This window comes from Halictus rubicundus, chromosome 9 (genome assembly GCF_050948215.1).
Source record: "Halictus rubicundus isolate RS-2024b chromosome 9, iyHalRubi1_principal, whole genome shotgun sequence".
Lineage (NCBI taxonomy): Eukaryota > Metazoa > Arthropoda > Insecta > Hymenoptera > Halictidae > Halictus > Halictus rubicundus.
In genome coordinates, this window is record NC_135157.1 from 16643883 (window position 1) to 16668505 (window position 24623).

Below are 24623 nucleotides of genomic sequence, written 5' to 3' on the forward strand. Positions count from 1 at the left end.
TCGTGAGACCCGTTTACTCACCCTTTCCTCCTCGCGAATCATCTCGGCGATGCCGGGCTTGATCTCCAGATCGTCTCCGGGGTTCGGCTGTCCGGGAACACCTTGCTGGTGATGCTGTTGCTGTTGCTGTTGTTGTTGCTGTTGCTGTTGTTGTTGGACGGTGAGCTGTTGGCCGTGAGTGGTCAGGTGGTTGACGGAGGCGTGGGTGCCGGAAGTCACGTGGCCGGGCACATGGTGAGCGGACACGGAGTGCGATCCCTGCTGGCCCTGAGGGGGCGGCGGCGGGGGTGGCGGCAACGGCAGCGATACCGGAAGTTCCTGGAGGTTGATTTGCGGGGTGACGGAGATGTTCGGAGTGCCGGGGGATCCGAGGGATCTCGGAGTCGAGCTGCTGGTCAGCATGCCGTGAATGTCGGGCACGATCACGCCTCCGGCAGAGTTCGGATCTTGATCGTCGGGCAGGCTACCGGATGCGACCCGATCGGGGCTGCTACCCGGTGGCGATCTTTCGCCCGATATTCGGCGTCGCTTCCTCCTGTGCATCGCGGCCGCGGCCGCGTTCGCCGCTTCCTCCATGCTCGGCCGAGACGTAAGCTCCTGCTCGCTGTTCACGTCCGCCAGGCCGCGGATCTTCAGGCTCTCCGCGACCTTGAGCAGCGGGCCGATCTGCTCCTGCGACACGTTGATCTCGCCCTTGTACATAAACTCGACGGCGGCCTTCAACTCCGGCCACTTGATGTCCTTCATGATGACGATCGGGTGCTGGCACGGATTGTCGAAGAACAACGCCTGGAAGTACGGGCTGCACGCCGACAGTACCATCTTGTGCGCCTTGACGCTGTGCCCGTCGCAGGCCAGGGTCACGTCGACGAAGCTCTCGCTCTGCAGTAGCTGATCGAACACGTTCGTCAGGTTCGTCTGATAGTTGTTCCACCTCAGGCAAAATTGCTGGGGCGACCCAGCTCCGCTCTGTTGCGTCATGTTTTCAATTTCGGGAGATCTCGCGTCTCTGTCGGCTTCCTGTCCGCTTCCGCTTCCTCTTCCGCTCTCGTTCCCTTTCTCCTTTTCGTTCTCGTTCTCGTTCCCGTTTCCGGTTCCGGATCCGTTCCTCTCCGCCTCCAGTTCGTCCAGCTCCACCTTTTCCTCTTCTTCTTCTTCTTCCGCCTCTTCCGCCGCCTCCTCCACCTCTTCGTCCTCCACCTCCTCGCGGTCCCGCTCCTCTTCTCGCTCCGCCAGCACCGCCTGCACCAGCTGCTCCACCTCCACCTCCTCCAGCTCCTCCGTAACGGCTCGCTCCTCGTTCACAGCTTCTGGCTCCGTCTCGACCGTGGGTGTCTCGAAGGGAGCACGCCGGCCCGTCGACGTCTCGAGGTTTTAGCGACCGATCGCGAACGTATCAACAACAGCCAGGCCGCATCTGGAACACATACGTACACAGCCACGCGCGAACTTCGAAATACGCGCGAACCACGCGTTTCTCCACGCACCTCCTCGTGGGCAACGCGCGACGATCCGTCAGACGTGCGCGACCTCGGGGACGCTTCTCCCGAGGATGTCGCGGTCGAACATCCTTTGATTCTTTCGGGCAGCCTCCCGACAACGTCTCTGTCTCTATCTATCTCTCCCGTTCTCCCCCTAAAGCGGAAACAGTCCTGTTCGCGTCGCTTCCAAAAAAAAAAAAAACGATTTCACCGGATACTGTTTCGAACGGTCAGTGTCCTCGCGAAACAACGCGGCTCACCGAACGCATCGTTTTCGACAACAGTGTTCACGAACCGAGGATAAACCGTGGTCGCGGCGTGCGGTCGCGGCCGCGCGCGCGCGCGCGACTTTTGAAAAAGACGGGGCGGCGGGTGTTCCCGCGCGCGCCACCAAACGCCGAATCAAACTGGTCTCTTTCTCCCCTTCTCTCGCTCTCTCTCTCTCTCTCTCTCCCTTTTTTCTCTATCTGTCCCCCTTTCTTTCTTGTTCTCGGTTTCACAGAAGCCCGATCCACGTTTCCCGGTGGCTGATCCAGGTGACGGACAGGTGCCACGCGCTTCTCGGAAGGTCGCGGCAACGCGAGTCGGCCGTCGAAAGGAGCGTGGTTGCGGTTTTGCGGCGATGGCCGTTAGGATAGACCGAGAAGCCAGGCTACGATGGGCACCGACACCGCTTCGAAGATCACCATGAACGCGTAACACTAGTAGCACCAGGTCACCGGAGCTCGCATGCCAACTCTCGATGGATTCGCGGTCGTCGGTTGTCGGTTGTCAGGGGTGTAGCAGATTCGAAAGAGCGCGCGCGCGGTTTCGGTAAGCGCGTGCGGACGCGCGCGTTCGACAGACCGATGGGGCGAGAAACGACGCACGATCTGCACCCCGTGACGAGCGCGTCGCAACTGAGAGGCTCGCCGCGGCGCGGCGACGGTTCGCTCGAGCGGCAGCAGTAGAGAGGCCGTGAGGCGGTCGAGCGCCGATATACCGTGTGTTTGCAGCAGCGGTGGCAGAGAGCGTCGGGCTCCGAGCGGCGCGGTGCGGCGCGGAGCGGCGAGGAGCAGAGAGCGGAGCGGAGCGGCGGCGCAACGGGAGCGGGAGCGGGAGCGCGAGCGGGCGGGGGTGGGTGTTCGACAGCGAGAGCGAGAGCGAGAGAGACGGCCGCGCCACCGGGAGAAAGAGATCGGCCAAGGCGGGCCGCGAGCGTGAACGAGAGGGAGGCCAGCGGGCCGGCGCCGGTGCGAAAGAGACGCACGCCGGGCCAGGGTGAGACGGCTGAAGGGACGAGGTTGCCACCAGTTAGAGGGAGCGCGAAAGCGGGAGCGCGAGCGAGAGGAGGGATCGCAAAGAGAACGAACGGCCGCGGGTGGAGGAAGCGTACGTAGCTCGCGCGTCCTCGCGTTCCCCTCGCTCCGCCGTCGCATCGGCCAATCGGGAGGCTCACCTTCCGATCGGACGCGCCGACAGGCGCCGCCCCCCGAGACCGCCTCTCCTTCTTTCTCCCTCTCGCGATCGGCCTCTCGCTTCCTTCACCGCGAAGAAGAGAATTCTCCCGCGGCAGATCGGAGAGGAGGCCCACCGATCGGCCTCCCAAAACTCCGATCCACCGATGACGACGACGAGAGGAGGTCACGCCGCGTCGAGCCGCGTCGAGCCGCGTCGATTCCGGTGGTGGTGGCCGCCGTTGTTCGCGCCCGCTCTCCTTCTCGTTCTCGCTCGCGCCCTCGTCCTCGTTCTCGTCCTCGCACTCCTACTCGTACTCGTAGTCGTACTCGTGCTCGTATTCGTACTCGTACTCGTACTCGTACTCGCCCTCGCTCTCTCGTCCTGCCCGTCTTCTTCTCTCCTCTGCCCCTTCGATTTGCTTCCAGTCCTCCGCGCGTTCCTCTTTCGAACGCCGCGGATGGTTCGCGCGCGCGTTGCGTTGCGTTGCGCTGCGTTCGGGTTTCCGCTCTCCTCGCGATCGCGACCAACGTCGCCTTCACGTCCAACCTCGACCAGCGATTCCGATTTCGCTGAACCTCCCCCCGGCCCGATAAATCCTCGACGAACGTCGATGCCGATCGACTTTCCCGCAAGCTCGACAAACGGACATTGTCCAGAACCCGTTTCAACCGTTCTTCGGATATCCCCCGTTCGACGGCCGACGTCCGAATCCCCACGGACGAAACGTTTGCAAAATTCTATTCGCATAGCAGGCCGCTTCGGGTATTTACGGACGATTCGAACGCAAAGCGAGCGATCAAAGTATTCGCCGGAGATTCGACGAGTCGCGGCGTGTCGCGTTTGATGTCCATTCGCGTACGCGAGGACGATCCGTTCGCGTAAACATACGTCGCGACTGCGAGAAAGATGTTCCGCGAGGCTTTGCCGCGAGAAGAGGCGGCCGTATACCCGTGCGATCCACGTGATCTACCCCGAGAAAAATTGTCATAATTAATTCGTCGATCGTCTCGTTGGTCGCGACGGGGAACAGGTCGTTCGGGAGTAACATACGATCACTGTCAGCCGCTGAACCCCCGTAAAATGTTCTTAAGCCTAACTGCCATTCCAAGGGGATCCCCTTCGCCGGCGTTTCGGCAACGAAGAAAATAATTCATTTTAAGCCTGGCGGTGGAACGATCGCGGCGGAGATTTATGCGTTGCGTAACGAGCAACTCTAGCTATTCTCGTCGATCGTATAGAGAAACCAACCCCGAACCTCCGGCGACGCATCCAAATTCCTCAGATTTCGAGGAAACTACCGATTTATTCATCAATCGACAACGATCACCGGTTTTCTGGAGGGGGAATCGTAGAAACGCGTTCCAATCCTTCGAAGTGTTTATTCTAGCCAGGTGACCAACCGATGATCAGCTTTCGTAGCTTCTGTCGCTGCTCTCAGCACACGCGTGCCGATTCGGAATCGCTGCGACGCAACGAATCGTGTCGATCGGCTCGGTTTCGGCTCGAAACCAGCGTGTTCTCGAGATCTGCTGCTCGTCGCGAACGATTTCGTTCTCGGGTCGGAGTCCTCCGAACAAGTGAGTTCAACGAGGTGATAGCGGTGCTGGCTGGTTCGCTCGGGTGTCGCGGGGAGGTTTCTTCTCGGGAACGTGCAGAACGGTGGAGAGTTCGAACAGAAAATTTTCGGGCTTTGCGCGGCTGTTCGCGGCGAATTAAAGAATAGGCATCGACGTGGCGACCGGCACCGCGCGTTCCCCGCGCGCTTAACGGCGCGCACCGACTAATTGGATTGCGAACAGAGGGGAAACGATTATTTAACGACAACGACGCTTCGCAGGCTGCCGTTTCCTCGAGACAAGCAAGAATATTAACGATCGTATTTAGGGAGCCCTGCTTCCCGATAACGGAGTTACGGCTCGCCGGTAGAAAGGAGAGATGGCCGTCCTAATCGAATTAAGGGTACAAAGAGACGGTTCGCGTCTGTCCCTCCGACTCCGGCAGACACTCCTAAATGGCTATTAACGCGAATTTTGGGACTAGCTCGCCTAGCCTGCCCTCTCCTCCTCTGCGCGTAGTTTCCCGATCGCATCCGCGCGACCGTCCTACGTCTTCTTCGCGGTCGACTCGTTCTCCTTGCCGATCGGTCACTCTTCGACAGCCTCTTCGACCACCATCTCCCCGACGAAACAGCGTCCAGGATATTCCGCTCGTTCGCGAAGCCGATCCCGAAACGATCTTTGCGTTCGTTTGCGCGGAAAGGGCCGAGTATCGGGGCGCGAACGCGCGAGCGCGCGGACGAGGACAGACGCGATATTAGAACCGTAAAAGCGCGAATCAAGCGCGGCAATGGCAAACGACGAACGAGTCGTTGAACTTGCATTCGAATAACGACGCTCGCGGGATTTCCGACGGAGGAATATTGCTCGGTTTTTACGGGGGCACGCCGCGTAAACGCGACGCGAGATTGCGTCGCGATAAAAGTGCGAATTCCACGCGTTATTCCGCGTGGCATCGGCATCGTTCGCGGTATCCCGAAAACGTTCTCGCGACGACGCCGTTCAAACCACCCTCCCCTTCCTCGAGAAACAGGAAGACTCTCTTGGCCGTCTTCGTGTTCGAAGCAGAAGGCTGGGGAAACGATTAGCCTCGGCGACAATCGTCCGTCGACTGTTCAGGAAATTGTTACACGTTGCACCGACGAAATTTCGTTTTCTAACTGACCGGGTATTAACATGGGAACGCTTGTCGGAATATTTTGTAGAATCTTCTCGGAGCGTAACTTTCGTTTTGACATTATTGCGAACGAGCCGAACGCTTTTCCACCGTTCTTTCCGGTGGGTCGCGAGAGAATGCGCGTTTTACTTTGAAACGCGCGCGCACGGAAATACAAAGGAGGCGTTCTTTGTTGGAAATTATGATTATTTCGAAAGCAACGAGTCTCGGCGCTCGGCAATTTTAGCCGCGGAGCTCGTAGAAGGAAGCGATTACAGTGTTTTCGGGAGGGAAAGAACGCGATTCGGATTCGCGGCAGTATCCGTTAAGCCGTGGATCATCGCCGCCCGGTTACGCAGGGGTGGCACCGGCCATAACGCTCGTATTTCTCATATCGCTGAAAGTTTCAGCGGCGCGCGGGAGCGGACGCATTGTAAGGGTGCACGGCGCGAGGCCGGCTTCGCTGGAAGGGGCCGTGGCCATAAATTTTACTACGTAATATTGTTTAACTGCAAACAGTATACTAACGCCGAGCGCCCCGGCGAAATGGAAAAATTTCGACTCGGCAGCGGAGGCCGCATTGCGCGTCGCACACCGAAGAAACCGGTCGCGGTCCGGTGCGGTTTCCGCGCGACGGAGACGCGTCCGGCGGAATCGGTGATCGGAGGATGTTCGCGAACTCGATAACATCCCCGAAGGTCGTCGCGACTCGTCAGAGCGACGAGAGACCCTCGGCGAACGGCTTCTGGTCGCCGTCAGTACTTTCGCGACGTCGACACGCGGCCGTGCTCTCGGGCCAGTTATGAAAAAATACGAGAGACGAGAGGAACGGACGGAAATGGGCTGCCCAGGGCGCACCCTGCCACCAAATAAAATCGCAAAGCATCGGTGCGGTTGGGATTTCCGCGCTTTCGCGATTCCTTCCGCCGCTGTGTACGCAAATCCGCTTCCTTTCGCGGCGTCCTCGGGAAAAATCGAGAAATCGGGCAAGACGCTTGGCTGAACGCCGCGTACGAGTAATTTCGAAAAATCTCCTTCCGCCGACAGTGCGGCCAAATTCGCATGGTTTCGGCTCGGTGGGCGGGTGCGATCGAGGATCGAAGAATGGATCGCGGAGCGTCTTGAAGGGGATGGGGTACACGGCGTGTGTGTCGCGCTCGCGGAATAGCACGAAATTAGCCATTTCCACGGTAATCGTTACCCGGTCTGGCTCTGCCTACCGTTGCTACCACCGCCCCCACCTGTACCCGAGCCACCCCCCTGGAATTACAGAGACGGCAGCAGCCTTGTACGTATTGTACAAGAACAATGAGCAAAGGGAAATATTGATGATGCTGCTGCCGTGTGGCTAAGCGCGCGAGCCTCAGCGTGAGCGAGCGAGCGAGCGTGCAACGCGTATTCCCGCGCGCCACGTACGCGCGTATTGCGTGTATACGTGTGTACAAGCGTGCAGCGTGAAAGGACCGTGCGTATACATCGAGCGGTAGACGAGGAGAGGAAGAAAGAGAAGCAGAACGCTGCGAGAGGATACGCAGCGGCTGCGGGGAGGAAACGGCCGAGAAGGATAGAGAGCGCGGGATAGGGGACACCAGGAGCTGACGAAGAGAAAGATAAGAGGAGCACCAGCAGGAGAAGTGAGGGACGGGGGGGGAGGGGGAGGAGAGAGAGGCCGTGTGCGAAGAACGGCGAGGGGAAAGGAATAGAACGAGAAGAAAAGCAGGTAAGAGGAAGAGAGTTATATGCTTAATATTTCAGCATCGCGAAATTCTGCCCCTGAATCATTAATCGCCTACCCCTGCGGTGCCTAGCCTCGGCTCTCGTCCCCTTCTCCTTCTCTCCTTCTCTCCTTCTCTCCTTCTCTCCTCGTCCACCTACCCTTTCGCTCCTGCCGCCGTTCGTTCTCGCTCTCTCACCCTCACCCTCGGCCTGCACCGCCCCTTCCTCGCTCGTACCCCTTACGCTCTCTGCCTCTCCGACTCTCTCCTCTCCTCTCCTCTCCTCTCCTCTCCTCTCCTCTGCTCGCCGAGCCTCTCTCCTATGGCTCTTGCTTTCGCTCCTCGGCTAGGAATGCTACCCCCCGCGCGCGCCAGAATATTTCGAGCCTTCTCCCGACGTAGGAATAGACTCGTCGACTAAGCTGTAATTAACCCCCTGATTAATTACCCCGGCTCGATTCTATGATTAAAGGTATGAGCGATCGCGACGTCGCTAATCCTTTCCCGGCCAACCATTGAACCGTCGCGCGAGCGCGCGCGCGCGGGCGAGCTTGTTCCCTCGCCGATCCGACGACCTCGATTTATACAAACGCAACACGCGTAACGCGAAATTTTCTTTAGGCGAATTTCTTCGAGAGCCGACCGACCGACCGATCAGAACGTTACTGTCGAGGCTCGAGCCGCTGCCGGAGTCGTAGCCAGCGGTTCTTGAACTTGCGAGTTCGAGGACCCCGTTCATACATATGGTGTCCCTTACGGCGGACAATCGTTAACCCCCTGCATTGTCATATCGAGTCGGACACGTGACGAAGATTTCGAACGGAATCCATTATACATTGATGTCACTCGTTTCTTTCGAGTCGGAACGAAACTTCAGGCTCTCGCTCATGAATATTTAGTCTTTCGAATACACAAAGCCGTACGGACGAATATTATATGCAGACTGCGGATCTCGTGCATTTATGGGAAAAATGGCTGGAAAAATTTAAGGATACATTATTTTCAGAAACATTTTTGAAGAAATGGAAACATTTGTATTTGGCTTCTGTGATTTACAATAATTGTCGAGGAATATTCTTATTCTACGTAAAGATCCGCAGTCTAATAATGTAAAACAGTTTCAATAATCGTGCAAATTATTTCGTTAATACCGTCGCGATTGTGTCCTGATACTTTCCGTAAGAAAATTGTTATTGCGAGACAACTGTTCCCCTTTCCTCAGCAATGCCTTCATCAACCTTACAGTGTCTATCGATGTTCGATCCGAATTACTCGATTTTAAACCATTAGGCTTATCAACCGAGTTTTTCGCAATGCAAGCGATAGCAACAAAGTGGCTTCTGGGCAACAATGGTGAGAATTTCTCGTGCGCGATAACAGATTGCGACGAAAAACCTGTCCGCATCCGCGCAGCGATTCCGCCTCGAGCCGAATTAGTTGAGAATATTAACGGGCTGGGGGCGAAGGGTGGAGGACGGAGGGCGAAGGGAGCCGAAATACTTGGGCCTACTCGGAGAGAGCGTTCCGACGGCGGTTATTAGTCGTGGTCGTGGCGGCGGCAGGGTGTGCACGGTGTGCAGGGGTGTGCAGGGGGTGCAGGGCGTGCAGGGTGTGCAGGTTGCGCGCGAGGTTAACGTTGCAGAAAGGGGTGGCATAAAAGGGGAGTGAGTGGGTGGGTAGCCGTGTGCCTGGCTTGTACCAAACAATGATATCGGGTATTTGATTTGTAACCGACGACAATACCGACTTGCGACCCCGCATTTCATCCCCCGTCTCTCCCCCCTTCGTCTCTCGTTCCCTTCAGCGGCGTTCTCTATATAGGTATATACCTGCGCCCCGACACTATACCTACGCGTCTACGTTTGTTACGTACGCGAATATACCGAGAGGGGTGCACCACGCTAAGGCTATCGACGCGAGCGTACTTTCGCGCGATCCCTTTTTCTCCCGAGCGCGTTCCTTTGCCCGCACAAAACCCGTCGAAACCGCGCCGCTCCCGTGCTGTCATTTGCTCCGCTCTGCTACGAAGAATTCTTTTCACGAAACGCGCCGCTATCTTCCGCGCCCGTCTCCGCCTACTAGGAGTTTTAGTCGGTTCGTTTTGTTAACCCCTTCGCGAGGGATCTTGAGAATCCGCCCCCTCTGTCCTTGAACGAGCGAGAGGCCGCGATGCAATCGGTCAAACGCCGAGTAAACCTCGGCAATCTGCTCCCGATCGGAGCCGACTTTCCGCGAGGAGGCGAGAAGAGTTGATTAATATTTTTAATTTTTCACCGTACATCGAATCGGTAGCCTCAAGGTTCGATCTCGTACGAATAACCTTAGACGCGCTGCTAATGAATATTTCCAATTCTTCTGTGCACACACACCGAATCAAAAGTACGTCAAGGTTCGATCTCGCTCGGCACAGCCTTGAACGCGCTTCTGAATTACTTGCATTAAACGCGTCGCGAAAAAAGAAGGCACAGGATCGTGACGTCGAACGATCGCGAGCGATGAGAGACGACGACCTTCCGTCAGATCGCGAGAGATTTACGTTGATTGAACACTCTTTGCTCCCGTGCGAGTCCTTGAAGTCTTTCACCCTTTTTCAACACCCTGAGTGGTAATCGCGCCGGGAGATCAAGCTGTTATTCGCTCGCGTCCGACTCGCGTTCTCGCGGAGACCGTGGAGCGTCGCGGTGCGCGCCGTGGGTAAGTAAATCAATCGCGATGTTTTCGAGAAGCAACCGGTTTAAATCGCTTCCGCTCGATTAAACGTCGACCGATGGGCTGGCACGGAGGAAGCGCGACGGTGCGTCCACGGGGAAGGTTTGCAGCGCGGCTCGAGAAGCCGGGGACGCAAGGGGACGAGGAGGAGGAGAAGAAGAAGGGAGAGAAAGGAGGAACGGGAAGAAAAAGAGAAAGAGAGGGGACGGCCGAGGGGATGGAGCGAGATAAGAGAAAAGAACAGAAGTCGGTTGCCGGTGCCATTTCACGAACGTACGTACATATTTGGCGGAAGACGGCCCAGCCCTGGCAGCCAGGTGCAACGGACCTATTGACGTGTTAATTGCGCCTGAATAATTGAAGGGGGCCCCCGCTCCGCAGCCGGTGCTCCGTCCTTTTAAAATGTCTGCCGATCTCGTTAACCCGCTGGACCCGACCGACCCGACTCGACCCGACGCGACGCGACAGAGAGCATAGGAAACGATTCTTCCGCGAACCGGAAGCGACCGTTCCAGCACGGGTATCGCCGATCGAACGCGTCCGAATCGTTCGGGCTTCGTCGACGCGTGCCCCGTATCGTTACCGTTTGTAGAACCTGTACTAAACTTGGAAATTATGGTTCCGGCTTCCAGCGGAATGACAAGCGCCAGGTCCCCCGCGAGTTTTCTACGCGAACGCCGAGTCGGCGGCCATCGGGAATTATCGCGTGCATTAACTGGTTTTCGAAACTAAAGAAGATTAAGTTTCACGCGCGGACATTATCACCCGCCGCAGTGGATTGCGGTGCCAAGGGGTTAATCGCGACAATCGACGGAGTAGGGTGCACGGAACGGTTACGGAGTCCGTTCGCGGGAAGTATATGAATAAATAACCGAACCGCGCTAGGAGACCAATAGAAATTGGAAACGCTCGTTCGGAAATCACGGGTGATAGGGCGGGGGGGGGGCGGGGTAAGGCCGAAGGTTATAGACGACGTCTATGCCCAAGGGCAAAAAAGAAAAAAGAGAAAAACGGCAGCGCGAATTAAAAGTTTTTCCTCGAGCGGAGAGAATACGACGCTCGGTCTTCTCGTTGCACACGGACACTTGACCGACACACAGAGAAGCGTAGAGAAAGAGGGAGCGGGTCGACGGGGTCTGATCGAAAACGCACAGTTTGGTATACGTATACATATAGTTGCATGCAATCGGAAACAGGGAAAATGTTCGAGGCGAACGTTGAATTATTGAGGATTTAGCTGCGTATCGGTGGAAGGGAAGGGTTCCCGGTGATCGTAAGAATATCTAACCTCGACGTGGCTTCTTTTATTATTCAGTGGCTGTCATCCCCGTGTCGGGGTGAAACGCGCGACTAGAAAGCTCGAAAGCCCGATCGTACCACTTATTTCCGATCGGTCGGCCGTCTATTCTATTCGCGCTTCTGCTTTTTCCTTTTCGTTCTGCCTTCACCCCTTCTCCTCCTCTTCCTCGACAAGAACGTTTCTTTCTCGATACACAAATTCGTACGAGTATGGATTTGTCGACGAACGGGGCACGCCTGCCTCGATGCGGGAACGCGAGAACGATCTCGATCTCCTCGACGCGACCGCCTAAATAGGGCCTTTGTTCCGGCCGGGGACCTTAAACAGCGCACTTCTCGAGCCCCGCGCGCTTGCTGTTTGCTTCCCGTCCGACCACCGCCCCTCGTTTCTGGACACAATTACCCGGCCGATCACTCTCTCGATCGATATTCGCCGTGTCGACTCCGGACGCGTGTCGACAAGACGAAAACCTCGAGGAGAAGCAGACCCGATCGGCACTCGAGAGGATTAAGGTCCGGTGGACGTTTATGACCTCGGAGGAGCGTGATCATCGGACCGGCGCTGCGCGGCGCATCGCAGCGACTCGAGGTAGATCCGCAGACCAGACGGCGGCGACGCGATGGTCGCACGTGGACTCGAGAGCCGTGTCGCGTCGGCCCGCAAGTTTACTGCTTCGAAATCGTGTCACGATCGGGCCAACTACCGCTTCCGATTTGTCCCTTCGAGGACTTCCGAGGGACACGATCTCTCCGAAGGGAAGCGATTCCGGGTTGGATTCGGAAGCGAGCATATTCCGGCGGTTACTGAAAAATGGAAGACTTAGAGAAAGAGAGACGATCGTCGTCGTCTCGGCGCTCTCGCGGTTCGCCGATGAGATTAAAATAGGGAGAACCGCGATTCGAACGGAGCGTTTATCTATTTCTGAAACGCGCGGCTGTATTTCAGAACGACCGTTTACATACTCGATTTGACTAGCGCGAAAATAGATCCGAGGGAAAGCGATTCCGATATAGACGTAATCGCGGGGCGCATTGATAAATCTCCGGCCGTTGTGTCATTTAACGAGCTGCTACGGGAAAGCCGGGAAGCGTTTTATTCGCGTTCGACGCGAACCCGAACAATCGTTATCTATTCTGGTGGGGCAATGTTTGCGTTCCGTGATAGAACAAGCCGGAGCCATAGCAGCGGCGGTTTGCTGCGGCGGCGATGTGTTCAAGGAGAGAGGGGCGCCGGAAGGAGACGGGAATAAAGACGCGATCCGATCCGATTCGATCCGATCCGATCCGATCCGATCCGATTCGATTCGATCCGACCCCGGGCCGTGGCGAGTCGAGCTGAAATCGAATTGGTTGGCGCAGCGACGCGCGATCTCCGACGTCGGCCGGTGGACATGGACGGATCTGGTTAACGGTATCCACCTGTGGGAAGGGGTGTTAAGGGTCGAGGCGAGGGTCCGCTGGCTTCCAACCCCCTCCCCCCACCCCATCGATAATATACGATCCTGCATGATTCTGCTTCGCATATCACAATGGCCCTCTGGGCAACCTATTCTACGACCTAGCAACCTCTAGCTACGTATGTAGCACCGATCTACCGGTCCTCGGGCCTCCGCTAGATAATGAGTGATTAGGTAATTAGTTGTCCAATATTCCAGCCAGCTTGCTCGACCCTCCACCCTGCACCCCGCGAACCCTTCTCCCTACCAGACTCCAGGCTTCTCCCGCTTTTCCTCTCTTCCGACGGGACGCCCTTCGCGATCCACTTTTTACGGTTTCTGCATCCTGTAGAAAAGTTGTCCATCCAACAGCACACGTCCACACGTTAATCACTCCCATTATGTCCTTTTCTCCTTCTTTTCATAGTTGCGATCACGTCGATGTAACTTGTTGTATTTTAATACGAAATCCGGCTCGAAGTTTTGCACCGATCTGACAGAATTGTTTTCAAGAAAATTGAGGACTTGACCGGGTCCAAAATACGAATGGGTCAAGAAGGATCTAAGACCGCGACAGGGTTAAACAAACGTATTTTCTCGTAGCAGTACGCAAAGGAGACAAAACTATCCGGGGGATCGGACAAAAATCGACTTGAAGACGGCTCCGTGAACGAGAACGTAGGGAATCGAGTGGAACGCGCTCGAGAGCGAATTTCACCGATTGCCTTTGGGCAGCGCGTACAGCGCATCGCGCATCGCAAAATCGAGTAACGTTCGTTTCGAGTTGATATCGATTCGCAAAAGCGTCGAGGGGTCGTTCGTCTCTCGGCCAAAAAAAGCGCGTCTCGTCGGTGTCCCTTCGACGTATCACCGCATACACCGGTCCTCCCCTTTTATAAATATAACAATTAGACGCACGGGGGTCCGTGACACGAAAGCGACAAAGAGAGAGCGAAAAAGAGTGCGAGAGAGAATGAACGAGAGAGAGAGAGAGAGAGGGAGGGAGGGGGGAAAGGGGAGCGTGGAAGGGGTAGCAAGCGGAGAGAAAAGAGCGCGTACAGGTCTGTCGGAACGATCGGAACGAATATATCTTATACAACGCGAAACGAGGAAGGGGAGACGCGATTGTACGGGGCTTGGCTCGGTAAGCGTATTCGAAAGACCGCGACGCGTGTTTCGTAAAATTGCGTTATACTCGATGAACTTGCCGGAACCGCTCGCGCAAATTTCTATTACTATTACCTACCCGTAACGGGTGGAAAACCGGTGCTCGTAACCAATTCGTGCAAAAATTTAATTAACAGCCCTTATTACTGCAACGCGTCCCTCTTTTGCGGAGGAACAGAGACTTTTGTTTCGCCGGAGAAATTTAATTTTCGGCGCCGATGGATTTACAGAAGGGCCGCCGCCCGGTGTAACGTTTGTCCAACCCCGGGGAAAATGTTCGAAAAAGTTTGTGGGGGCCCGTGTTCTCTCCGGCCGCAATTTCGTCGTGCGTCGAGCAAATTTTTTCTTCCCAAGACGACAAATATTGGCCGCGAATATTTCCCGCGTTCTCCTAGCCCTCTGTGTTCTCCTAGCTCCGCGCGACGGCGAAACGGAACGTCGAAAATTAGATTAAATTAGATCGGACCGACGTTAAACTAGATTCAATTAGGCTGAACTGGGTCGAATCGAATTAAAAAGGAGCGAGCGCGTGCGAGGCACCGAACGAGAGGCCGACAGCCGGCAAATATTATGGAGAAAGAAGGCGGCGGCGACGACGACGACGACGACGACGACGACGACGACGACGTCGATAATCGAAAGAGAGCTGCGAGCTTCGACGTGGGCGGCATACGTTCGTTCTCGAAACCGGCGTGGCGAATTGAACGCGTGCGAATTAACAAGCGACAAAATCGTCGGGCAAGCACCCGCGTCGACGAACCGGGTCGTAACCGTTTAACCCTTTCGATACGCCTCGTCTTTCGACCAGTGTGCTTCCGCTGCACGGACAGTCGAACCACGAACAAGGATACTTTCCTCTTGGAAAAGAGCTGGGCATCAAACAAACCTTACCGTACTCGCTGCTTCAACGTAAATACTTCTGTTGCAAAACAACATTTTATATTTATACACTGCGGATCCGAAGCGTCGCATTTGACATTTCGACACGTGTAGTGTCTTTCAATATTTCCAAATCTTTAATTCAGATTTCATTTCCGCGATGCAACTTTATTTCTGGCAATAACGTTTCCTGTTGGCTTCAATAAACTCGCTTTTTCCGGCGAGTGTAAATGCCAAAGAACGAAACAGCCACGGAAATAGAAGAAATCCGTGACCATGGAAACGACCGTGGCCTAAACTCGGGAAAATTTGAACAGGCGAGTGTAGTTAGCATTGAAAGGGTTAAACGGCCGCGGCCGAATAAACCGTCGTATTAGTCACGGCGAGTTTGGAGCGGCACGAACCGGCTTTGCTTCCGCGACGGGGGATCAGCCGTTATAATCCGCGACGGACGATATCCTCGAGTTCTCCGTCGACCCGGGAGAGCCCGATCGCCTCGAAGAAGCTTCGGGAATGAAGAGACGTGGAAGCGTGTCGGAAGAGACGCTCGAGTCGCGGCGTTGTTGCGACAATTCGGAATTGCGTCAGTGTGCGGAGCCGCCGCGATAATGCGCATAATGCGAGAGCGTGCGCCCGGCCCGGCGCGGCGTGCACACGTTCGCGCGGCACAGCCGTTACAAGCCTCTGATGTAATAATTTTACGATCGCTCGCTGCAATTTATCGGTGACAACACTCGCTATTTCTGTCGTCGTGTTCGCGAATAATGACCGCCGCCTCTACGGTCAATGGGTATCGCGTGTTGCGCCGCGGACGAGCGTCTTCGTAACGTCTTCGCAAAGTTTTCTTTCGCTCGGTTTTACAACGGCACCGATTGTCTTCACGTGCCGGGATCTCGGCTGTCTCGAAGGGCACCGCGAAATTTTCGAATTCGGTCCGTCGAAATTGCAGCGCGCGAACGTCGGCCATCGTCGGCACGCTTACCTATACGTTACGCGTCCTCGAGCGTCGTCGATACCGTTGATAGCGGAGCTTGCGTTTTCTCCATGCGAGGGACATTGCTCTCCTCCAAGCTCACGTGCCGCGCCACCTCGGGCTGGTCCGCTGAAAAACGAGAAACGTCCACGATTAGTCCATCTGTCGACGCCTGTTCGCCGCCGCATAAAAGTCTAACCGGAACAACTTATTTCATAATGCGGGAGCAGAAGCGGCGAGATTTATTGTAGCAATCGCTTCTGCAATCTCCTCGAGCCTAACGCAATTCGCTCAACGCTAAACCTATCGCGTCTTAAAAGTAACTGGTGTGTATTTATTTAGATTTTGTGCAGCTCTTATGAAAGCGTCTGTACAACTTTGATAATCGTAAAACAAAAACGTCCGGAACCGGTCGTTCGACCGGTGTCGGTACAGTCGTTGTTAAGTTTGATTCGCCTGATGGATTGCGGTAAAAGTTGCGTCAGCCACTTTAACGACAGTTCCCCCGAAACAAAGGAATTGCTAAAGAAAATATGGGAGAACAGATTTTTCAAAGTCGACCGGCAGCCCCGGCGAAATTAATAAAGACTCGCGCGAAATAAAAAGGAAAGGGTCGCTCTGCGAAGAAGAGCTGCATCGGATACGAATTCAATAAGGGCTTTTACGGCGGTCGTTCCTTGCGAACGACCCGGCTACGGGAGAAGAAACGCCGGCCCATATTCATGGCCGCGTTTTCATCCTTGAATTTCCTTCGACGTATCAACTTCGAAACGAATCGAGGAGCCTGCGGGGGATCGAAGAAAAACACGATTTATCGGTCGAACGCCGTTCTTCTCCGAGGATCCCTCGCGTCTATTTGTTCGCCTGCTTCGTTTCTTGGACTTTGGCGTGGACAAATTAGGCTAGTTGCTTGACATTTCTTAACGCCTTGGACACCACGGTGGTCACCGTGATACTGTACCCGTGGTCGAGAATTGATACCACTATCAATTTGAGAACGCAGAAATTAACCGAGTCCTAAAATTCCCGTGGCAGACAACCATTATCAGGTAGACTAGCTCTCTGTTATCAAAACGTTCCCCGTGAAGAGGCGACCACTGGAGGTCAAACAGAGTCTCAAAAATTCAGTAAAATTTCCCATTTTCTCATGTGACCTTGGCGGTTGGATATGTCTTTATAATCGCAAGTTAAGAAAATTAATGCGACCAGTTGGGGATGAAAGGGTAGCGAACAAAGTGGCAGGTACAACTAGAAACGAAAGTTTCCAAGTCCCCGGGATGTTTTCAGCGGCCACCGGTGAAGCAGCGGTCTAGATCTAGGCGTAGACGAAGACGAAGGGAGTTGAGAGGGTGGCGCGCAAAGGAAAGGGTTTCGGGTTCGAAAGACAAACCGAAGGAGAGAAAGGAGAAGGAAAGAGGAGAAGGGGGAGCGGGGGAGGAGGCGGAGGAAAGAAAGAAGGAAGGAAGAAGGGGTACGGGGAGCAATGGTTACAGCAGAATAAACCCCTCAATAATGAGTTCCGCGAGTGAATTCCCCCGGTGCGGAGAGGCTCGAGATAATAAAACAGAGCGACTGGGACGCAACCGCGCGACGGTGGTAGTAACGGTAGTTGCGGTAGTGTTGGTCGAGGAGGGTTGCCGCGGGAACCCGAGGGGCAAGGGGGTTGCGCGCCGGCAAGAGTAATAGTAAGAGGCAATAAAATATAATGAAATAACATCCAATCCAGGAGAGATATTGTGAAAATATTATTACTAACTTATTACTCGCTGGGCACGGTGCGCCACGCTCTCCACGTTTTTCTCCTGTTTTCTTCGCCGACTCCTCTCTCTTCTCGCTCTCTTTCCTCCTCCACTCTTTCTCTCTCTCTCTCTCTCCGCCTCGGCAACCCCCGACCGCGGGTCCTCCCCCATTTTCTCGTTCGCCACGTTCCTTTCGCTTTTCACCTTCTCCGACGGTTTTTCCGGCGTTCGGCCGCTTTTCCGGTACGAGGCCCTCGATAAAAATTTCAATTTTGCGTCGCGAGCACGCGCGTACAAATACAGATTTCCCTATTCCCGCGAAATTTCCGCCTCCCTTTTTCCTCGATTTTCCTGCTCGGTGGTTCCCCGGCCCGAGGTCTTCCGGAGGGCGCGCGCACGTTCAATACGGAAAAAAGGAATCGCGTTGCGCGCGTTGCAGAGCGGTGCAGAGCGGTGGTGCAGCGCGGAGCGCAATCGGCCCGCGATCGGATCGGCTCTCGGCTCTCGTCCAGCGGATTTGAAATGCAAATCATCCGGCAGGAAAGATCGTCCGAGCGGCGGGAAAAAAAAAGTGATTACCGAGCGAGATATCCAGGTAGATCGCGCACACGGTGACGAAAGACAGTTACATAAAAGACAAAAGTGTACGGGAGTCGGGTAGGCAGCCGGAGTAGGTGTGCTGCGCGCGGACGTCGCGGCGCGACGATGGAGAACGGCGCGCGGATAAGAGGGAAGGGGGGGGGGGGCGACGGACCGACGCGAAGGAAGAGAGTATTAGCGGCTAAGAAAACAGGCGGGGGAGATTGGGGGTGGAAGGGGATGCTAGCCTGGAACAATCCTATCTGGCCGTGTAAATCTCCGGGCGTCGTAACGAACCGGCAAATCGAAACTAAACGGTAGACCATGAATGGGAAATCAGAAAATAACGTTACGCCGCGCGAGGCCGCGCACTTCCGACAGGGACGACTCGACACAAACAAGCCTACACACCGGGAAACCGCTCCTGCACATGTACACGCTGAAGCGGAGGGGAATGCGCTCGCGAAACGCTCGACCGAGTATACCTCCCGGACGTGCGAGCCAGCGTCGTTGCTCGCGGACTTCCTTTCCAGCGCTCCCCCAACCCTTCGTTATCCCACTCTCTCCGATTCCTCCTCCGTTCCTGCCGTCTTTCTTTCGACTATCGAACCTCGAGAGACCGTGGCTCCCATATTCGCGTTGCTATTTATAGTTTGTCCGAATTCGGAGACGTCGTTGTTCCAAAGCTGGACCGGATTGGACCGATAACGTTATTTTCGCAACTCACCAACGGCTATTCTCGGCCCCCTTACCTATTCATCGCTCCGGCTGAAGTCTTTCGCTAACCCCTATGCTAAGGAGCAAAATATTGACTGTCGCAGCGCGTTGGCTCGGCGAACATTTCACTGACATACTTCGATTTTAACACTAGATTTACGGGACCCGTCAAAATGACGGATTCTCTAGTATTTTTAATTTACGAATATTGAGATTGTAAAGATGCATCCGTGAGGAATTATTTAACAAATTGATTTCTTTGGATACATATTATGAAAAAGAAGGCCACAAATTTTGATAGGTACAATCATGATATTTTTGTAAAGTAATGTAAAATAGTCATTTTTGGTGCTCCGTAAACCTAGTGTAAACATGTCGAGTGCCATGTCTCCAAACAATGGGAGACGCTGCGTCTTAAACTTTCAATCATTATTTCATTACATAACTCGCTTTGATTCTATGCGATTTTTAAGATTAATTCACGCCACTCGAATGTATAGGACGTTCCTTCGACACGTCTTCCAACATCGAGGCGGACTCGCGATGAGAATTCCCGATTTTATGAAATATGCGCGTTATTAGTCATCAAAGAAAACATAGGCGCGCGATAGATATAAATTCTCTCTTCTGCGAGGCTCTGCAAGAAAAAAAGTAATCGCTGTAACCGTAAAGTAAATTACAGTGCGAGGGGTTATACGATTTCAGCGAAAGAATTACGTTCGAGTCGCCATGTAATTCGATGCTGCTGGCTTAACAAGAAACAGAACTTTAACTGCATTTATATACGAATAACTATGCGCGCCGGTGGAACGAATTTGCAGACGGAAAAACGACTAGAATTCGTTCGAATCATGCTGGAATTAGACTAAAATGTAGGGCAGCACGAAATTACTGTAAACTTTGTCTTCTCGTTAGCTAACAAGCATGTATCAACGGAAGGAGTCTAGAACCGTCCCTCTGGACAAGAATTGTCTGGCTGTAAACGGTTGCAATCGAGTTTGCGTTATAATTATTTCGACCTAGTAGCGTAAAGATGATCTTAACCCTTAGCACTCGAGTGGTGACTCCGAAGCACCACTGGAAATGGATGTGGCATTATTTCAAAGAAATTACAAAAAATATTACAAAATGTTTGCTCCAATACAAAATTTGTACTCAATAGATTACTAAACATTTAAATATCGGATCAGTTTCGTACGAATAAAATGAAAATATTCTAAGACGGAAGAAAAATTTAGTTTCAGAATGAAAACAGCGCCGAGTGCAGAGAAGTTACATTCTTCTAGAGGTTTGACATGGGATTGTTTCAGCTGCGGATGTATTTCTTCAACGATTGTCCTCCGATCGGTGAAACCGAGCGACGAAAGGGCACGATCGAAGCGTGGAATAAGCCGAGTATCCGGTTCTCAGGCGGAAGGGTTAAAGATGCGTCGTCGGACAACGAAACCAGACCGTGGCTTTTCGCAAATGTCAAGTCGAGCGGCTCGTCTCTGGTCGAACGATCGCCATTATTCGCGTTAGCGGACTATATTCGCGGTAATTTGCCGGACTGGGACGATTTGCCGGGACAGCTTCACTTATATAAATAATATATCGTTACGCGAAAGAGCGCATAAGCGGGTAGCAACGAGCGGGGAACAGGAGACTAGAGGCGAGGAGAGGAGAGGAGAGCGTAGAAGAGAAGAGAAGAGAGCCGTACGTGTTCGATGCACGTGTCTTTGCAGCGGGTTACGTAAGCGTATCCCGTGCAGGAGAGTGTATAGGTACGCGCCGAACACGTTCGCCTCGCGCACAACCCGCACACTAGCCGCGCACAGCACGCACACAGCCGGCGCGCAGGAAATCGGTGTACGATACCGCTCTCGTGATGCAGTCTACACGAGTGGTGGGAAATCTAATGTCTTTATCGTTATAACCAGTGTTCCATGCGACGTACGAATTAAATGAGATCTTTTCGTGACGCTGAGCTTCCGTCGTCGGGGAAAACGACGCGCCGCTACGCCGAAGAATAATATCTTTATCGGAGTGGATGCTATTCCACGCGACGTTTAAATTAAATAAGATATCTTCCGGGACGTTGCGTTTCCGTTATTAAGGAAATCGGTGCACGACATTCTCACGATACACGCGTGCGTACACGAGCGAACGCGAACTCGAACGCGAACGCGTACCGTACGCGCAGCTACACGCGAAGAATAATTTGTATCGACCTAGGTAACTGTTAGGCCGTCGAACGCATAAATTAAGATCTTTTTATGATGTTGCGTTTCCGTTGTTAGCTCGAGCCGCCTTCTTGGCTCGATCGCTCCGTTCGCGGAGAGAAAATTTGCATAAACGTCCGCCGCCCCTCCTCGCCGACGCCGGATACGGTCGATTCTTCTTTTTCCAAGAGCCTCTCGAATTTCCAGCGTTCGAAAACCCTACGGAGAAGAAGAAAAGTAACACCCATCGAAGATTTCGATATCCTTCGCGACACGTTGGCAACGATCGAAAAACGGTCCCCGGGCGATTAAAAACGATCACGAGAGAGACCGAGGTTGCTGACGAATCTTAGGACGCATAATGCCTTTTAATTCTCACGTGCCTGGCAACGTGGTGGCACGAGTTTTCCCCCTCTCCGTCACTCTACTTTTCCTCTCACCTTTGTCGTTCTCTCGCGTTCTCTCGCTCTCTCTCTCTCTCTCCCTCTGTCTCTTCGATGCTTGTTTGGGCGGTGTCTCTCTGTTCAGCGCGCTGCGTTCCCCGCTCGAGTTCGGCGTGATTCCGTTTCGAGTCGGTAGCGGAACGTTTAAATTGTAAATGTATCGTTACTCTGTTAAACGATAGCTTTCGGTTCGTGCGCGAAGGGACACGGGGCTGTACGTGTTTCGCGTAGCGCGAATACGTGCATGTCTTTTCCGCAGGTGGACGGCTGTATGAATAAAACACGGTTCTCCGGCCGAAGTTTTGCCGAGTCGCCTCGGTATAACTAAATGTCTGTCGCATTTGCATCTGCATTACGAGACCGCGTATATACCGTCGACTTGCGTAATATTGTAATCAGCCTCGGGAAAATAAATAACTATGGCGTCTACCCGCGTCGCCTCTCTCCGACCCTCTCACTCTTTTTACCTAGCCGCTAGATAACTATCTTTCCGTTTCCTGTTGACGGGCCGCGGTAACTACGCGTTCCTACCTACCTACATACGGCCGGCAACGTGCGTCGCGTACGAGTACGAGTACGAGAAACCAGCTACTACCGAGGAATCTCTTTGTATCGCTCCAACGAATCCCGCCCGCAACCCGGCACGTCCAATTTCGATTTCTCGATCGCTTCCCCGATCCATCCCCGAACACCGCTCCACGGTATTGTGTAACCGTTTCGTCGCCACCATCCCTGCGGGTTTGGCCTACGATTAGAAATCACTCGGAACACCCTCCTCTCTCCAACAGATTTTCTCCGAGGTCTTCCACGAACCTGGACATTGCGCACCAGAGAGATAAGAGATAAGAGGCTCCCAGTTCGCGATCGGTAGAATGCGGATTTTATACAGTATTAAAAGAATTTAGGGCACATTGACGTGTACTGTTATCAGCTTGTTAGGATCACTAAACAGAGAGAGAAACTTCTAAATGACTACTGTGTCTTGCAAAAGAGGTCCTCATCAGTCCAGTGATCAGCTACCCAGCAATGTTCGACGTTCAAAGTCTCGCGAGTCTTTCGGTATCGACTCGTTATTTTGATTCGTTCTCATTTCTTTCTACAACAACCGCTGGTGCCTCGGCATAACACCGATTACGTGCTTTACACTCCTACTTGAAAATTTAATTTTTCCATTGAGCCGCTCGAGGCTCAGACGCGGGACATCCAACGAATATGATAATGCCATTGTTACGTGTGAACCGTTGCATCTGGAGCTAACAAGGGCCGTGCAGTTACGAGAACATTCCGATCGGTTTGAAACAAGTTGGACAATTTTTGTTCTCGACTACTTGGCGCCCCCGAAGAGTCATAGTCATCTGTAGGATCATCTTTGGGGACCCAGGGTCAACGAAGAGACATCCGACAACTGACTTTCTAAAAGTACAAACTCGCGAAGAAGACAATAAGAAAGCGATAGAAGCTGTTTTGCGGTCCTGTTCCCGATTCGTGAGCGAGCGGATCGAGGAACGCGATCGGGCCGACGAGCTGCACGAGGAGGCGGAGCGATTAAGATTGAACCTTTTGTACAGAATCGGTGGAGCTTTACGTGCTATTTCCCTGCGCAGCCAGTCAGACAAAGGTATACCGCGGAAACGAAAGTGTCGAGGAACCGGCAGACGGTGCTACCGAGACCGTGTATCCGCCTTCGCCGCCTACTTCGGTGTGTGCCGTCTGCTAAGCGAGAATTAAGGCAAATGATTTCTGCGCGAAAGAGCTCGGGAGATCGTAAAAGCGTGCGGGATGCGCGTGCTGCCGTCTGCGTCGGCGGTGTCCCTTGAAAAACGGAGCGCGCGGCTCGGGGCTCGGTTCGCCGCGATAGAAAAATTCGCGGACGAATCGGGTGCTCCCGATGCAACTTCCGTCCCTCGCACCGGATTCGAACCGGTATCCCGCGATTCCATTCGGTTCCCCCCCGTGGTCCCCCCACGGGGCCCTGCATTCGCCGGTTTTCCCTTTCTCCGCGCGGGGATATCTGTTCCACGCACTTGCACGCACACTCTGCCGTACATACAGAGAGAGGATCGGCAGGTACGTACAAACGCGTAAATGACAAAACACGTATTACGTGTAACTGGAGTCCGTGCTAGAGATCAATACACATAATAGAGGGTATCTATAGCGCGCGCAACCCGTGCTCATTTACTTAATTGTGTTCTATACGGTATAACCGAGGTATGGTGTGCGATTCGTGTAGGTACGCGGCTGCCTACACCCCTCTTACCGTTCCTCGCCGCTTTGGCCGCCCTTCGGAGCACTGCTCGCCCCCTCTCGCTCTCTCTCTCTCTCTCTCGCCTCTCTTCCTCTCCGCCTCACCTACTCTCGCTCTCCCCCTTCCATCGATCTTTCTCACTCCCTCTCTGTCACTGTCCCTCTCCCTCCCGGTCTCACCGACTTCTCTCTGTTCCCTGCCACCCATGGTACCACCCCCTGCCACCTCTTGCCACCCCTGATGTCCATAGGGCCGAGTGTGCGTAATATTCAGACGTATAACGTGCCGGGGCCACGTAGGTACATTGGCATCAATTTATAGGGTGGGAGGGTGCACCAGATATATACGATCCGATAGGGTTGAATATCTCGTGCTTTTGTGCCCATCTACACCTCCTCGTTTCCATCTGTGCTCGTCTTTCTCTCGACGAGCCTCCGCCGCGTTCCTCCCGCCGCAACCCACCCCCTTTCGTTTCGTTCCGTTCCGTTCTCGACTCCGCTCCTCTCGTCCCTTTTTCTCATCAACGTATCACGCCGATGCCTTCTCCTCCGCGCTTCTCTTCTATTCCGGTATCGTTTCCGCTTCATTCTGCCCGCCCCTCGCCGCTCCTCGCGCGCCGCACCTCCTCTATCCTTTCTAAGCGTCTCGCGATCGCGATCTTGCGTTTCAGGATTTCGCGACAACAAGATGGAAAAGAGTCAGGGAGAGAAAGAGGGAAAGAGAGGGAGAGAAGGAGGAAGGAAGGGAGAGGGTGGGTAAATTATCATCGTGCTTTCGATATCGATACATGCGGCAATATAGCGGCCGGAGGAAAGAACGTGAACGCGCGCGAGTTTCGAATGGCGCGAATAATTCGCGAACGAGCGTAATTCGGCGCAACGAGCC

The 24623-nt window shown here is 54.1% G+C and overlaps 1 protein-coding gene across 7 annotated transcripts in view; it reads right to left on the bottom strand.

Annotated features, from left to right (window-relative positions):
• LOC143357369 (protein bric-a-brac 1) overlaps positions 1-24623 on the bottom strand; it is a 280682-nt gene that overhangs the window by 207150 nt on the left and 48909 nt on the right. For 5 of the 7 annotated variants that reach the window (XM_076793799.1, XM_076793797.1, XM_076793798.1 and 2 more), the window contains exon 1: positions 22-1798. In XM_076793799.1, coding sequence (XP_076649914.1) covers positions 22-981 — 960 coding nt within the window. In that variant the 5' untranslated portion in view covers positions 982-1798. Of the gene's footprint in view, positions 1-21; positions 1799-15820; positions 15941-24623 lie in introns of those variants that run through there. The other 2 variants (XM_076793795.1, XM_076793796.1) reach the window with 1 other exon arrangement.